Raw genomic sequence first — 13,871 nt, forward strand, 5'->3', positions numbered from 1 at the left:
AAGCCATGAAGAATTCTTATTTTAGTTTAGTGCCACAGAATGGAACCATAACTCTTTGCGTTCTTTGATCTTGCAGTTAGTTGATTGTGCTGCATAGCAGCATGCTTTTTTATACTCGCTTATTCCATGCTAAACTGCCCATGTTGGAATTGATGCAAATAGATCATACTGTAAATAGGCCAGACAGGTTAATATGTAAACCAGGGTACTAAGGTTAATGGCAATATTGCAGAACAGTCATAATGATGTCCTGTTATATTTCATATCGGTGCCCTAATATAGGTCCAGGGAACATCGTGCACTTTCCTGACATCAGCTCCTGTTATTTCATGTGAACGAGCCTTATAAGGACATAACTCCAAATAAGGACAGAATGCCTTATAGTGACATCACCCCTTCTAATGACTGTAGCCTTTTGTGGACTAAACCTTTCACCTAGTTCCATGCCGAGGTTGGGGTTTTCCCAATCGATATTGCTAAGACATCATCCTTAGCACATATGACTAATTGATGAGTACACTCTCTAGGAGGCATACTTCACCTCTCCCATCGACGCACAAGGTTTAATCCCTAAGGTCACCCTCGTTCTGAACAATGGGTAACACACGTACAGAGACTGTATAAATACAGCACCTCTTGCTATCAGAAGGCAAGAGGGACCCGAGACTTTAAAGCCGACACACTGACCAGAGATGCTGCAGCTCCGGCATGACTTCGCTTCAGCTGCCAGTGGTATAACTATCCCTTGCGGGGTGTCCAGCTCAAGTCCAGGACGAAGTCCCATATTCTCACTATTCAGGTATGGGGGTTTGACTCAATCCTAGGGGGATTCTTGGCTCTTAGATTCTAGACTATTACGCTTTTAGGCTCAGTAGCTCTTTCACACCTACTTGCATGCTAGGTGCACTCAGGTACATCTAGTCGGGCATCTTAGGAGTACGCACTTTATTTTGTGAATGCATTTCATATTAATGTATATGTTCTTGGCTATTACAAAATGGTAGAACAATACTTTTTCCTTTTTATTCACTGTACTGCTGGTTCTTTATCTCTGCTACTGTGCGCACTTATTCTACACGAGAAGAACTACGGTACAATAAATTCTTATTGTAAAAACGCTCGACTGTCTCTTCTCTGTATCTCTCTGAGAGCAAAACCAGCATGCACGAGTGACTGGGTGAAAAGTAGTATATTGTTTCCACGAGTCTGAGTTTATTGTGTTCTAAGGTTGCAAAAACGAATCTCTCTGATAAAAAGAGATTCTAGTAGCACTACGAGCTAGCTAATGCAAAAACAGGCTAACATATTCGGTGGGGGTGTACAGAGTTAGTCTGCCACCAGGCTCACAGTTTGTTATCTGCAAATGCGTAGGTCCTGCATAAAGGGTACTATTGGAACTACACTACATTCCAGTGTCAAGCTAAATGATAATGTTCAATTTAGCTATGCTTTCTAAAGTTGAAACAGAGACATTTGTCACAAAACATGCACTAATTTGTATAAGTTTGAAGTTTACGTTGGAATTTGTGAATCTGTGGGTGTATTTATTCTGCTAAGTGGTATATTTAATTGGGTTTTTGGGTTTTATTGGACAGATCACTTTGCAAACAGTTTTTTCATCCTAAATATATATTCTGCTCTAGAATCCTAGCAGTGTGTCATGGGGTCATGTACAAACAAGTTTCTGCTTGGATGCTGCATGGTCTTTTACTTGACCAATATGAAGAGTTCTTTGTCAAACAAGGTCCGTCATTGTCATTTGGCAACGTTTCTACTCAGGAGGAAGAGGATGACCTTGGCATTGGAGGCCTAACTGGCAAACAGCTGCGAGAACTACAGGATCTGGTAAGACAATATGCATAAAGTTGTAATACCCAAAATGCAGACTATGTTAACTTAATGTAGTCCGCTTTTTACAAGAACCCAATTTATCTCAGACTGTGGTGAATGCTTCTCTAAAATCTGGTAGAGTCCTTGGACGTTTGAAAAAGCATATGTGTTGCCATTACTGAAGAAAGCATCTTTGGACTCAAATGATTTCTCAGAATATTGTCCTTTTTCTAAGTTTCTTTATTCGGCAAAACTGCTTGAAAAAGCAGTTTTTGACCAACTGTTGACCTTTGTGGAAGACAAAGGAAACAGTTGGTTCTGTCGGGTAAGAATAATTTCTTTAGATATTGATTCACTTCTTGAGTTATTCACAACAGAAAGCGATTACAAAGAATACACACAATGAGACCATAAAGGATATTCAAGATTTTATAAATTCCGTCATTTATAAATACTTAAATTAAATTGCATAGCTGTCAAAAACGAAAATGAATAAAGAATTCTTAGTGACAAGGTGACATGTGGTGCTCAGTGAAATAGTGATGGTGTGTAATATATACAAAGTGACTGTGAAAATTTCGACGATTTAAAGAGGCCAGAAAAACAGATAATTGAATAGGTCTGCAGATTGATTGAATAGGTCTTTAAGCAGAGTCTTTCAACTGGTCCCTGGGGTATTTGTCGACGGTTCAACCCTGGAAGCGCACTGCTGTGTGGTCAATGCGGGTCCTTTATGGTCTCATTGTGTGACAACACTACAAATGGACACCACACAGGTTTTATATTAAAAATAAGGATTCTTTATATATAGTTATCACGACCATTAAACGACAAAAATACACAATACTGTTACTTTAGATGGTAGAATTTTGCTTAGTTCTCTTAAGTTCTTAAATGCGACACTTTAAGTTAACATACCTTTTAGATGCGACACGCAGGGCAACGAAAGTGTTGCAACGATGTTGATGCGATGAAGTTTTTGGTGCAAAGAAATAAAGACGTGAAGATCTTCCAGATGCGTTACGCTTCTCCGATGTTGCGAGAAGACTCGATTCGATGCGTCAGCTGCAGCGGCGTCACCCTTTACGCGATGCGACGACAGCGGCCTTGGCAGCGGCACTCTTCTCCGACGTTTGCGAGACGCTTCCGCTCGATGTGATGCTGCAGCGGCGACACCCTTTACGCGGTGCGACGACAGCAGCTCCGACGGCGGCACGCTTCTCCATGGATGCGAGGCGCTCTTCTTGATGCGGTGCAATGCGACAGCTACGATGGCTGCGATGGCGAAACGCTTCTTCCTCGATGCGAGACTCTTCTCTTGATGCGGTGCGATGCGTCAGCTACGATGGCTGCGATGGCGACACGCTTCTTCGGCGTTGCGAGACGCTTCCGCTCGATGCGATGCTGCAGCGGCGACACACTTTACGAGATGCAACGACAACAGCTCCGACGGCGGCACGCTTCTCCTGCTTGAGTCGCGCTTCCAGCTCCTTGCGATACGCAGTCCCTCAGAAGGCCCAACAACAGCAGCAGGCACTTCCAAAGAACTCTGGGGAGCTGGGGGGTGATGTCTGTTGTTCCTGAGACTTCAGCAGGAGGCACGCTCTATTCCAAGCCCTTGGAGATCTTTTTAAGCACAAGTTGAAATAAAGTCTTTTTGTAGTCTTTTTCCTCACCTTCAGCAGCAAGGCAACCACTGCAGGCCAATCCCCCTGGTCAGGGACAGTACTCCTCCTTACAGCTTTCCCAGTTCCTTCTCCTCAGGCAGAGGTTCTTCTTGCCAAGCAGGATCTAATTTCTTGGAAGCAGGGTCCCAATACTTATACCCCTAATTCCTTTGTTCCTCTGGGGTAGAGGGGCCTTTGCCCAGTCCAAAGCAGTTCCTGAGCACTTTGTTGACATGACTCTGACTTTCTATTCAGGGTGCAGGGCAGAGACATCAGCCGCTCCACAGGAGGTGGAGCCAGCATAGTGGTGGCAGAGCACAGCCCTATTCAGAGTCCAGGTGCACTCCTCCCACCCAGCTGGATGTCAATCTATCTATTCACCACCAGGCTACCTAGCCCTGCCCCTCTGGGTTTCCCCAGCCCTGTCACTCACACAAACCAGACAGGCAGATACACATCATAGCAGAGGCGGGCTGAAATGGTTAGGCAAGCAAATATCAACTTTCTAAAAGTGGTATTTGCAAACACAGAATATTAAAATAAACTTTACCAAAAGATGTATTTTATTATTCTGAGTTCAGGCATACTAAACTTGTTTTTCTACCATGTTCCCTGCGTCTGTTAGGATCATAGGATGTAATAATTCTAACAGCCCATTCTGGCCTATGGGAACAGGTAGCCTTGCAATAGTGAAGAACGAAAATGGCTGTAATTCACTATTAGGACATGCCACACACATCAGGGCTTGTCCTACCTTATGCTTACAATGCACCCTGCCCTTGGGCCTACCATAAGGGTGACTAATATGAAGTTAAGGGAAGGTTTAGGGACTGGGAAGTGGGTGCACTTGCCCAGTCAGCATGACAGTACCAGACTGCACGCAGGTTCTGCAATGGCAGACCTTAGACACATTTTACTAGGACGCTTCTGTGGGTGGCACAACCAGTGCTGCAAGCCCACCAGCAGCATTTGTATTTACAAGCCCTGGGCACTCCTGGTGCACTTTACTGGGGTCTGACAGTAAACCAAATAATCCAATCATGGAATCCAACCAACATATACATTTTAAATAGGGAGCACTTGCACTGTGGCACTGGTTGGCAGTGGCACAGTGCTCTGAGCAGCTAACACCAGCAAAACACATGAGGCACAGCGACAAAAAGTGGAAGGGAGACTCACGCCAAGGTGCCAGGTCTAACATAGTTAAAAAGTTTTGTTGAAAAGCTAAAGGTGCCAGAACCTTTTCAGTGGCTGCGGATAGGTGCTGGAACTCGTTACCCCTTCAAATACGTTCTAAACAAAATCTTCTCAAATATTGAAAAGTGTTGAAATCTTGGCTTTTCCCTAAATCACATGATTTGAGGTGGTAAAATGACTGAGATAACTCTTTTTTTTGGGGGGGGGGGGGGGGCGAGGAGTGGAATTGTGCATGGTTTTAATTTTGACTTTTTTAGCACCAAGAAATCCTATTGTGGATGTATGCTGTGCTCTTTAAATTCCTAAAATACAAATACTAGTTTATTGCAAAGTCGTTTTTTTCTTTTCCTAATAATATGGAAGCTGCTAATGTTTCTTGCTGTGTAAATTATCTGTTCAGGCAAAATGCATGAAATTGTCTTATGTGAGTTGACAAATGTCTTCACCCTAAGACACTCAATATTATTTTAATTTTGCTGATATTTATGCTCATTGTAGAAGGGGACGTTTTAAAAGGCACTTCCTGCTCTCGGTTTTCAGTATCAATCACTTTAAAACTGGGGGCAAATAGATAACTAAATGGTTCTAAAGAGTTAAAAAAGAATGTAATTAAATCAGATTCATCAGATCAGATGTATGAAATCTTCCAATTTAAATGGAGTGAGGGAATATAGTAAGTCACATGGGTGACGTACAAAGTGTCAGCCTTGCCACAAAATGAAGGAGTGTTGTTCAAGAGTGGAAATTTATAAAAAGATACGAGGCTCATCACCAAGGAATTCGAAAGTAGGTTGTGGGAAGAGATACACAGCAGGGTTAGATTGAAGATTAAAAAAATAAAATAGAAAATACTAGGATCAAATTAGGAAGAAAGGAGGTGGGGTAAAATGGAGGACAGGACTGCTCGTCTACAGGGGAAGATGTGTGGCAGGTCAGTCACAGAGAAACATTTGACTTAAGAAATGGTGGTGTGAGATCCTTTTGCATGTGGGATAGGGATAGCACCTGCTCGATATGATTGGAATGGATTTTCATACCCCTGGTGCACAGCAGGAAATGGCCCTATGTTTGTTCATCTCCTTCCTACATTTCTGTCTCAAGCCTGGTGGTGTTGCTGAAGAGATCTTTCCCTCTGTTACCTAGTGTGGTTGGATGTTTGTTTTCACTACCTTATAGGTGATGCAGCACCTCTTAAATGTTATGCGGGAGGGTGAAGAGAGCTGATGGACTTCTTTTATTGTAAGTGTGATTCTGTTGTGCTATTGGAAACCTTTGATCAGGCGGTCATAAAAATAAGGACACTGTACTGTGGTGTTATGGGTGTTTCTACGATTGTGAGGGGCTGGGTATCTCTGTTTTGAAGGGCGATGACAGTGCTCCTACAGCAGTTTTGAAATCCTGTTCCAATAAAAAGGCCTCAATTGTGCTGAAAAGTGAGATTTGCTATGCATTTTCCATATTAAGGTGAGTCCTGAAGCTGAAGTTGTTACCGTTGTTGAAACCTAGGAATTTAACGCTGTTAGCTGGTCATGGAGTGAAGCTTTCTAGATTCTTTATGCAAAGCCAACTATGTAATTGTTGTTGCTGAGCTCGGCTGGCTTTGTAGATTTGGTTTGATATCAGTCTATGACATCCATGCTTGAATTGCAGTGATGCTCATTGTTGTGACTGGAGGAAACCTTGGGGTAGAGCAGAGCGTCCTCCGCATACTGAGGAATATTGATATTCGTCTCAGGTGAAAACACACTAAATCTCGTCATACAGTTTGAGGTGTCTTCCCAACCTTGGCCTGCCACTCAACCTGCAAGAGCCCTAGCTGCCCACTTACAAACTTTCATTCTTGGACTTTTCTAGAACGTTCACTGTTCTCTTCCTATATTCTGAGAGATCATCCATCTCTCCCATCTGTATTGTAGTTTTTGTTGAAGTATCGTTAATTTAACCAAATACTAGTTCATTATAATATTGCGTACTTTAAGCCAGCCTTTTAAGGTTCAACCTCTTCACATCAAATGAGCAAATATCTCAGGTTCTGATATTGCTGGATAACGATGGTGTTCCCCTAGTGAAACAATTTTCCTATTTTTTCCTATGTAATCTGTACAGATATTAGATTACTTCTTTTCTGTAGAAGCATACCTGCTGAACCCTTCTCTCTGTTTCCGTTGTATAGAAACGTTTCTTAAACATTTCCATATTGTATCTCTAGTAAGAGTTCCCTATTGAGATGGTGCCTGCTTTAGGGTTAAGGTAAGATTTTGACCTGAAATGGAGCCATCGTTGTGGCTGTCACATACCAATAGCATTGCGCTCTAGGTCCGCAATAGTTCATAACTGGGTTTACTATTATTTGGCAGACAAAAGGTGCTAAACTGGTCCTTACCACAAGATAATTTCAGATTGCTATATCAACCATGCCATTTATTCTCAAGATTTCTTTAAAATGGGCTTGAAACCATATGTAGTGTGGGCGTGAGGTGTGTTTTGCTGTTTTACATAGACTGAACAAAGGAGTTTTGGTGTATTGCTCAGGAATTGTTGGGAATGCCCTTGCAGAAAGTTCTATATTTCCAGTGACATACTTGGAGTGACTGAAGGGTTCAAACCCATTACACCAGAGCAAAGACGGCTTCTGTGACTGTCTGGTAGAATGCCTGCGTTTCTGATGTTTGCTACACCCATGTGGGTCACCCCATGCACATTCTTTAAATATTGTAGTCTGATCGAAAGTCGGTCTGGTGTTAAGAGTCTGTGTCACATGGTAACATGTAGTCCAGAGTCTGTTTCACATGGTAAAATATAGTCCTTGGTGGCTGTTTTAAACCTCTAGCTTCTGCCTATCATCTCTGCTGGGTGATTTGTTCCAGAGATTAGGGGCAGAAGGCATTTTGGCATTAGGGTAAGTAATAATTCTTTCACTCTTTGGTCCTAATAATGGTATGAGTGTCTGTACTGATGGGCAGAAGTGGTGTGAACCACCCATTACTGTGCCTCTCACAGCAATTAGTCGTGTTTCCACCTACTGGCATCTCTCTAGTCAACTAGAGATGCCTCTTGTCATCTCTGGCTGATGGGCTGGTATGTCCTCATTTGCCTGTCTCTATCTCCCAACCACATTCACCTCCAACTACGAAAGCCAAATAGTTCTAGTAAGCCACGCTGACACCGCTCACAAACCTCCACAGACGTAGAACAGTTTTTCACTAGTTCTACTTGTAACGTGGATGTGCGAGTGCACGGCCAAGTCACTTTGTAGCACACTGATCCCCGGGAGTTCCTCCAGGACATTTGTTTTACTTCATACTGAGGCTGTAGTATTTCCCCTTTTGTGCCTACTTTGGTTACATGTATTAGCAGCTTTAGGCTGCCTTTGCTTTACGCAGACACACATAATACATTTGTTTTGTGATATATTATTTTACCATGCTGTGCATGTTATGTGTTATTCAGTGACTTTTTCTGGTATTTAGTCAGAACAGTTTGTACAAGGTCACACAATATACTGTTGTTCTTGGTGCGGTCAGAACATCTCCTAACCTTTCTTGACATAACACAATAGCACAGCTGCAGGTTTTCTAACAAAATTGTTTCTATCAAATAAACTGTGTCTCAACCCCTTGGATGTTAGAGGGGAGAATTCCAGCTGAGGGACATGTCTTAGAATGGAGGAGCAGCCTTGCGTAAACTGAGTTTACACCTACGATGCGGGCCACCTAACTACACAGCAAGTATGGGGTTCTGTGCTAATCCCAGAGATCACTAATCTATTCCTGTGCTCACATAGTCATGGTAGGCTAAGATAGATATATTAGTTGCCATAGTCAGGCTGTTGTTATGTTATGTTATGTCCCGTTCTACCGCTGAAAGGTCCCGTTCTACCGCGCTGCGGTTTGTAAGGGCTGCAGATTTTAATATTTTACTTGGGGCAGTTTCTAGCGCGTTTAGCGCGTTTTTGCGCGTTTGGCACTTGTCCTTGTTTTACTTATTGTGCACTGGCTGGGTTCTCCCCCCCCCCCTCACACCTGCATTTAAATTGTGGAATACTCACCACCGTTTTGGTGGGCCCGGGTTCTGTGGGTGGTCCGGGGATCGTCTTTCATCGGCGACCAGCGCCATCTTGGATTGGGCCCAGGCTTTTTGTGGCGGGCGCCATCTTGGAGCGTCCAGGCGCTCCTCCCTCCACTTCGGTGCCTATTTAAAGTCGCTCTCACCCGCGCAGCGGGACGCGCAGCTAGGACGCCGTCGCTCGCCGGAGTCTTGCCAGAGTCCTGCCCGTCTGCGCCCGTCAGCGTCCCGGTGGCGTTTCGGCGGCGGGCGGGGCTCTGCTCACCGAGAATGAGTAATCCGGGCCCTCATTTGGTGCGGTACTCTTCTAGGGAGCTGCGCTCCTTGAATCATAGGGAGAGCTGCTGTTGTACTGTCTTCCCGGGCCGCTACAGAGGTAAGTCGCGATGTCCGGGATGCGGTTGAGTCCGACACGGGTTTTGTCATCAGCCCCGCCTACTGACAGTGCTGGTGCAGAGTATGCCTGCATGCTGTTAAACACTAGATCTGCACGCAGCCATGCACAACACATCTTTGAGCTCCTCGAGACAGAGAAGCCACTTTGCCTAATGCTGACGGAGACCTGGTGGGGTGAAGCTTCCAATCCTGATGTGGCTATGGCCATTCCGCAGGATTTCGATGTCTTCAGGAAGGACAGAGCAAAGGGCAGGGGTGGCGGGGTTGCATTGATGGTTAAGAAGGGCACGCCCTGCACTATCCTGCCCACTGAGGACATCCGCGGCTCGGAATCGTTGGCTTTTTCAATTGTGCTAGCGCCGCATCAATCAGTAAAGGGACTGTTAGTCTACCGCCCCCCTGGTCCGCTTGGGACGTTTTTTGCTGATCTTGATTCAGTGCTGGTTGGCCTAGCACTGAGAGCAGAACACTGCTTAGTGGCGGGGGACTTTAACATCCGGATGGATGATCCGTCGGACCCCGCCGCTATTAAGCTTTTGGAGGCTATGACTCCGCTGGGTTTTACCCCGCATTTGCAGGGCCCGACCCATGACAAGGGGCACACTCTAGATCAGGTCTTCTCGACCTCGCCTCTAGTGGTGAAAGAGATTCTCCCGGTCTTGTGGTCGGATCACTGGCTGGCCAAATTTGTAATCAGCGGCAACGCCAGGGCGCCATACCCTGTCTCACAGCAGCGGGGACGAGCCTTTAGAGCATTTAGCAGGGTGACCCCTGAGTTGCTGGCTCAGGCTGCTGTGACGCACCCTTGTCCTCTGTCTGGCGAGCTAGAGAGAGATCTGGAGTCCCTGCAAGAATGGCTGACGGAGAGGCTGAATGACCTGGCCCCAGTCCCGCCCCCCCGCCTGACATCTAGGCGGGTCTCGGCCCCTTGGTTCACCCCTGCTCTGAAGGCTACGCGGCAGCAGTGCAAGGTGGCCGAAAGGGCCTGGCGGGCTCATTATGACAGCAAGGACAGGTCTGCCTACATGGCTGTGATTAAAGCTTACCACCGAGACATCCGCCTCGAAAAGAAAGCCTATCTTAAGGGGAGAATCGAAGCAGCTTCGAACTCCAGTAAGGAGATCTTTACCATCGTTCGAGAATTCATCTCCCCTCGGACTACTGCTTCGGAAGAGGGGCCCGCAGAAGCTTGGGCGGCGGATCTGCGTGTTTTTTTACAGGCAAGATCAAACTTATCCAGGACTCCTTTCTATCGAGTGAACTGGTTATATCGCCGCTGCCCGTGGCGGGCTCGCCTCCCTCTGTCGCGCAGGGCGCCTTATTGGCTGAGTTTCCTTCTCTGCCTGCCTCAGCTTCTTTAGCACTTATGGGCAATTTAAAATCCGGGTCTCCGCTTGACCCTTGCCCTGCTAAGCTCCTGGGTAAACTGGCGGTGGTGGTTAATCCGCTGGCGCACCCTCTTCTCAACCTCTCGTTGAGTCTGGGAGAGGTGCCGCCAGTATGGAAGCAGGCAATGGTCGTCCCGCTGCTTAAAAAGCCGGGACTTGACCCGAAAGCCCCAGCCAATTATAGGCCAATTTCGTTGCTGCCGGCCCTTGTAAAAATTTTGGAGAAGCACGTTCAGTCGGTGCTCTCCAATTTTCTGGAGTCTCATGAGATATTACATGACTCCCAGTCGGGCTTCCGTCCACATCGTAGCACCGAGACCGCGCTCCTTGAGGTTTCTGAAACCATTAAAGGGGTGTTGGACACCGGGGGCAAAGTCATGCTGGTGTTGTTGGACTTGTCGGCGGCTTTTGACACCGTCCCCCATGAGGGCCTGCTCGCAAGACTCTTTGAGATTGGTCTGCGGGGGACGGTGCTCAAATGGTTTTCTTCCTTTTTGGCCGGCCGCCGGCAAACGGTCTGGACATCATCTGACACCGCCGTAATGCCGCCTCTGGGAGTCGGGGTCCCTCAGGGCTCTATTTTGAGCCCGACCCTTTTTAACATCTTTATGACCCCTTTGGCGGCGGTGGCGGAGTCATTTGGTGCCCGGATCGTGTCGTATGCCGACGACACCCAGCTCCTCTTCTCTTGCGAGAGAGGGGCTGACTTTGACGGGGAGAGTATCCAGAATTGCCTTGGGGCTGTGTTCGCTTGGTTCCAACGGAACAGCCTCAAGTGCAATTCCGACAAATCGGAGGTACTCTTCTTTGGTTGCGAGACGGAGCCTAGCTGGCAGGCCTGGTGGCCCATCGACATGTTCCCTCCGTCCGGCTCTTCTCCCATGGCTAAAAACTTGGGGGTTAAGATGGACAAGGGGCTGACGATGAAAGCCCAGATCCTGGGGGTAACCGGCACTTGCTTTGGCCTGTTAAAAATGCTGCGGAGGTTCCTGCCTCTCTTATCCGAGGAGCACAGGAGGCTGACGGTGCAGGCTCTTATAGGCTCCAGGTTGGATTATGCCAACATTCTTTACCTGGGCCTGCCAGAGTATCTGCTACAAAGGCTTCAAGTTGTACAGAACGCGGCGGCCAGGGCCATCTTCGGCCTAAGTAGACGGGCCAGTGCCTCTGGGTTGTTGGTGGCGTTACACTGGCTACCCATCCGCAAACGGATTGCCTTCAAGGCTTTGACCCTGGCCTACAAGGCGCTCCATGCGGTGGGAGCTAAACATCTTCAAAAGAGACTGACCTTCTACCATCCGACTCGCTCGTTGAGGTCAGAATCTCTACTCTTGGCGGCTGTTCCGCGTGTGAAGAGGGCTCGCCTGGGGGGCCGCTCTTTCAGTCTGCTGGCCCCACAGATGTGGAACGCACTACCGCTCCCTCTGAGGGGGGCGTTCACTCTCCTTGATTTTAGAAGAGGTCTCAAAACCTGGCTGTTTACTCAATAGGTTTCCCAGTCTTTTGTTTTCTTTTTGTTTATCTTTTAACCTGTTTTTAGTTGTGTTGTGTTATTCTGAAATCTGTTTCCCTTACCTAAAAGCGCCGGGACACTCTTTTTGAGTAACCGTTGCGCTATACAAAAGAATAAATAACATAACATAACATAACTGTTCCTCACTGGGTGAGGCCACATGCGTTTAATGAAGTTCAGAAATTACGATCTCCATTTTGGGCCTGGCTTAGTCGGTGTTTCAGACTCGGGTTGTACTGAGGGATGTGCAGGCTTCATTCGTTTCAGTGGTCACAGAATAGCCCATAGAATAGAAGAGTCCAGGGAACAGTTAATAGAATGCAAGGTGTTTTTATATGTCAAGGTATGTAACTGCTGCCAAACAAATGTAGTACGCGGTGAATATAATACATGGTGTGTAGATATGAAAGTTAATTCCTTTGAGCGTACAAATGAGAGACAAATGTGGGTTTGGTGGGTTACTGGGTAAAGCCTGGAAATGTGTATATATAGCTCACGAAGCTTACATTTGTGTTGCCAGTTCTCTCCCGTGACTGTTTCACGATAGCACTGCAATACAATTGATAAAGAGGCCCAGCCATTCTCAGAAGAGGTGCTGAAGTTTGATGGGGCAGTACCGGGACTTCTCAGATGAGACACCATACTTTTAATGTCCCTCTATTTGCTGGCTAAGTAATTACACGTGTCTTCGATTTTTAGCGTTTGAAGCCATCCAATATAAGGAGTAATAAATGTATTTCAACTTTACACATCACCGTTGAATGTATGACTGTGTGTGCATTAGACACCTCGTGCTTTCTGAAATGCAAACCTCATTTGTTCGAACTTGTTCATTACATGGAACATTCCATTGCATAAAGCGAGAGTAACTGTTTCCACCCTGAAGTCCTCCCTACGATGGTGCTCGTTGAGCACTTATTCCATATTCTATAATGGAGTATGAAAGCATTGTAGCAGTGGCTTTAAGTGCCCCTATGCTTAGTTATTGTACACGGCCACTTCTGAGACAGTGGCGGTACGGTCGCACTGAGGCAAAGCCAATGTTAATGTCAAGTTTATTTTATGATTACTTAAAACCATTACAAGTTACATAAAACACAAATATCACGGTGCGAAAGAACACGGCAATAAAAACTCATAAAATAACTTTCTTATACGAGAGCTTGTTTTACAACACAGTACGGTTAGAACAACATTTTTTTAAAAGTGTATTAAAGCTTACAGCTTCGCCTTTTTCCTTAAAATCATTAAAGAATAATAGTGCATGCTAATGACGTATATGTAGCGGGTTATGATGGTAGTAGTTCCGAAATGACACAGGACCCGGACGTTAATGTGTAGAGGGTACTGACAGATCGCTTACAGCTAAACTATAAAGCTAAAACGCGAAATACTGAACCGAACGGTGAAGTGCAGATAACATAATTAAGAAATATATGCAGAACCTGCACAAGGTCTATTTTATAAGGCAAATACGACTCGGGGTCTTACGTGGCATAATGACTCAACCCATAAAGCTAAAGTGCAAAGTACAGTCCCTGAAGCAATTAGTTTTTTTTCTAAAGTGCAGAAAAGATAATAAATGCTTGTATATGGAGACGACGAAGGGTCTACAATTTTTGAGGCCTTATAAATAAGAAACTGATGTGCTTAGAAGAGTACGACTCAAGGTCATTTGGGGTATGATGACACAACCAATATAGTTATAGTGCAGTTCCTAAAAGGGTTCATTTTGCAAGATGCAGATGGCATAATGAGGGGTCATATGCAGAGGCTACATGTGCTTAGGAGAGCACATCTCAAGATCATACTGGG

At 45.7% G+C, this 13,871-nt stretch overlaps 1 protein-coding gene across 3 annotated transcripts in view; it reads left to right on the forward strand.

The window, feature by feature from the left end:
- Positions 1–13,871, forward strand: part of TUBGCP4 (tubulin gamma complex component 4) — a 491,481-nt gene that overhangs the window by 159,235 nt on the left and 318,375 nt on the right. For all 3 annotated transcript variants that reach the window (XM_085644307.1, XM_085644309.1, XM_085644310.1), the window contains exon 7: positions 1,644–1,845. In XM_085644307.1, coding sequence (XP_085500433.1) covers positions 1,644–1,845 — 202 coding nt within the window. The remainder of the gene's footprint in view (positions 1–1,643; positions 1,846–13,871) is intronic.

This window comes from Triturus cristatus, chromosome 3_1 (assembly GCF_964204655.1).
Source record: "Triturus cristatus chromosome 3_1, aTriCri1.1, whole genome shotgun sequence".
NCBI lineage: Eukaryota > Metazoa > Chordata > Amphibia > Caudata > Salamandridae > Triturus > Triturus cristatus.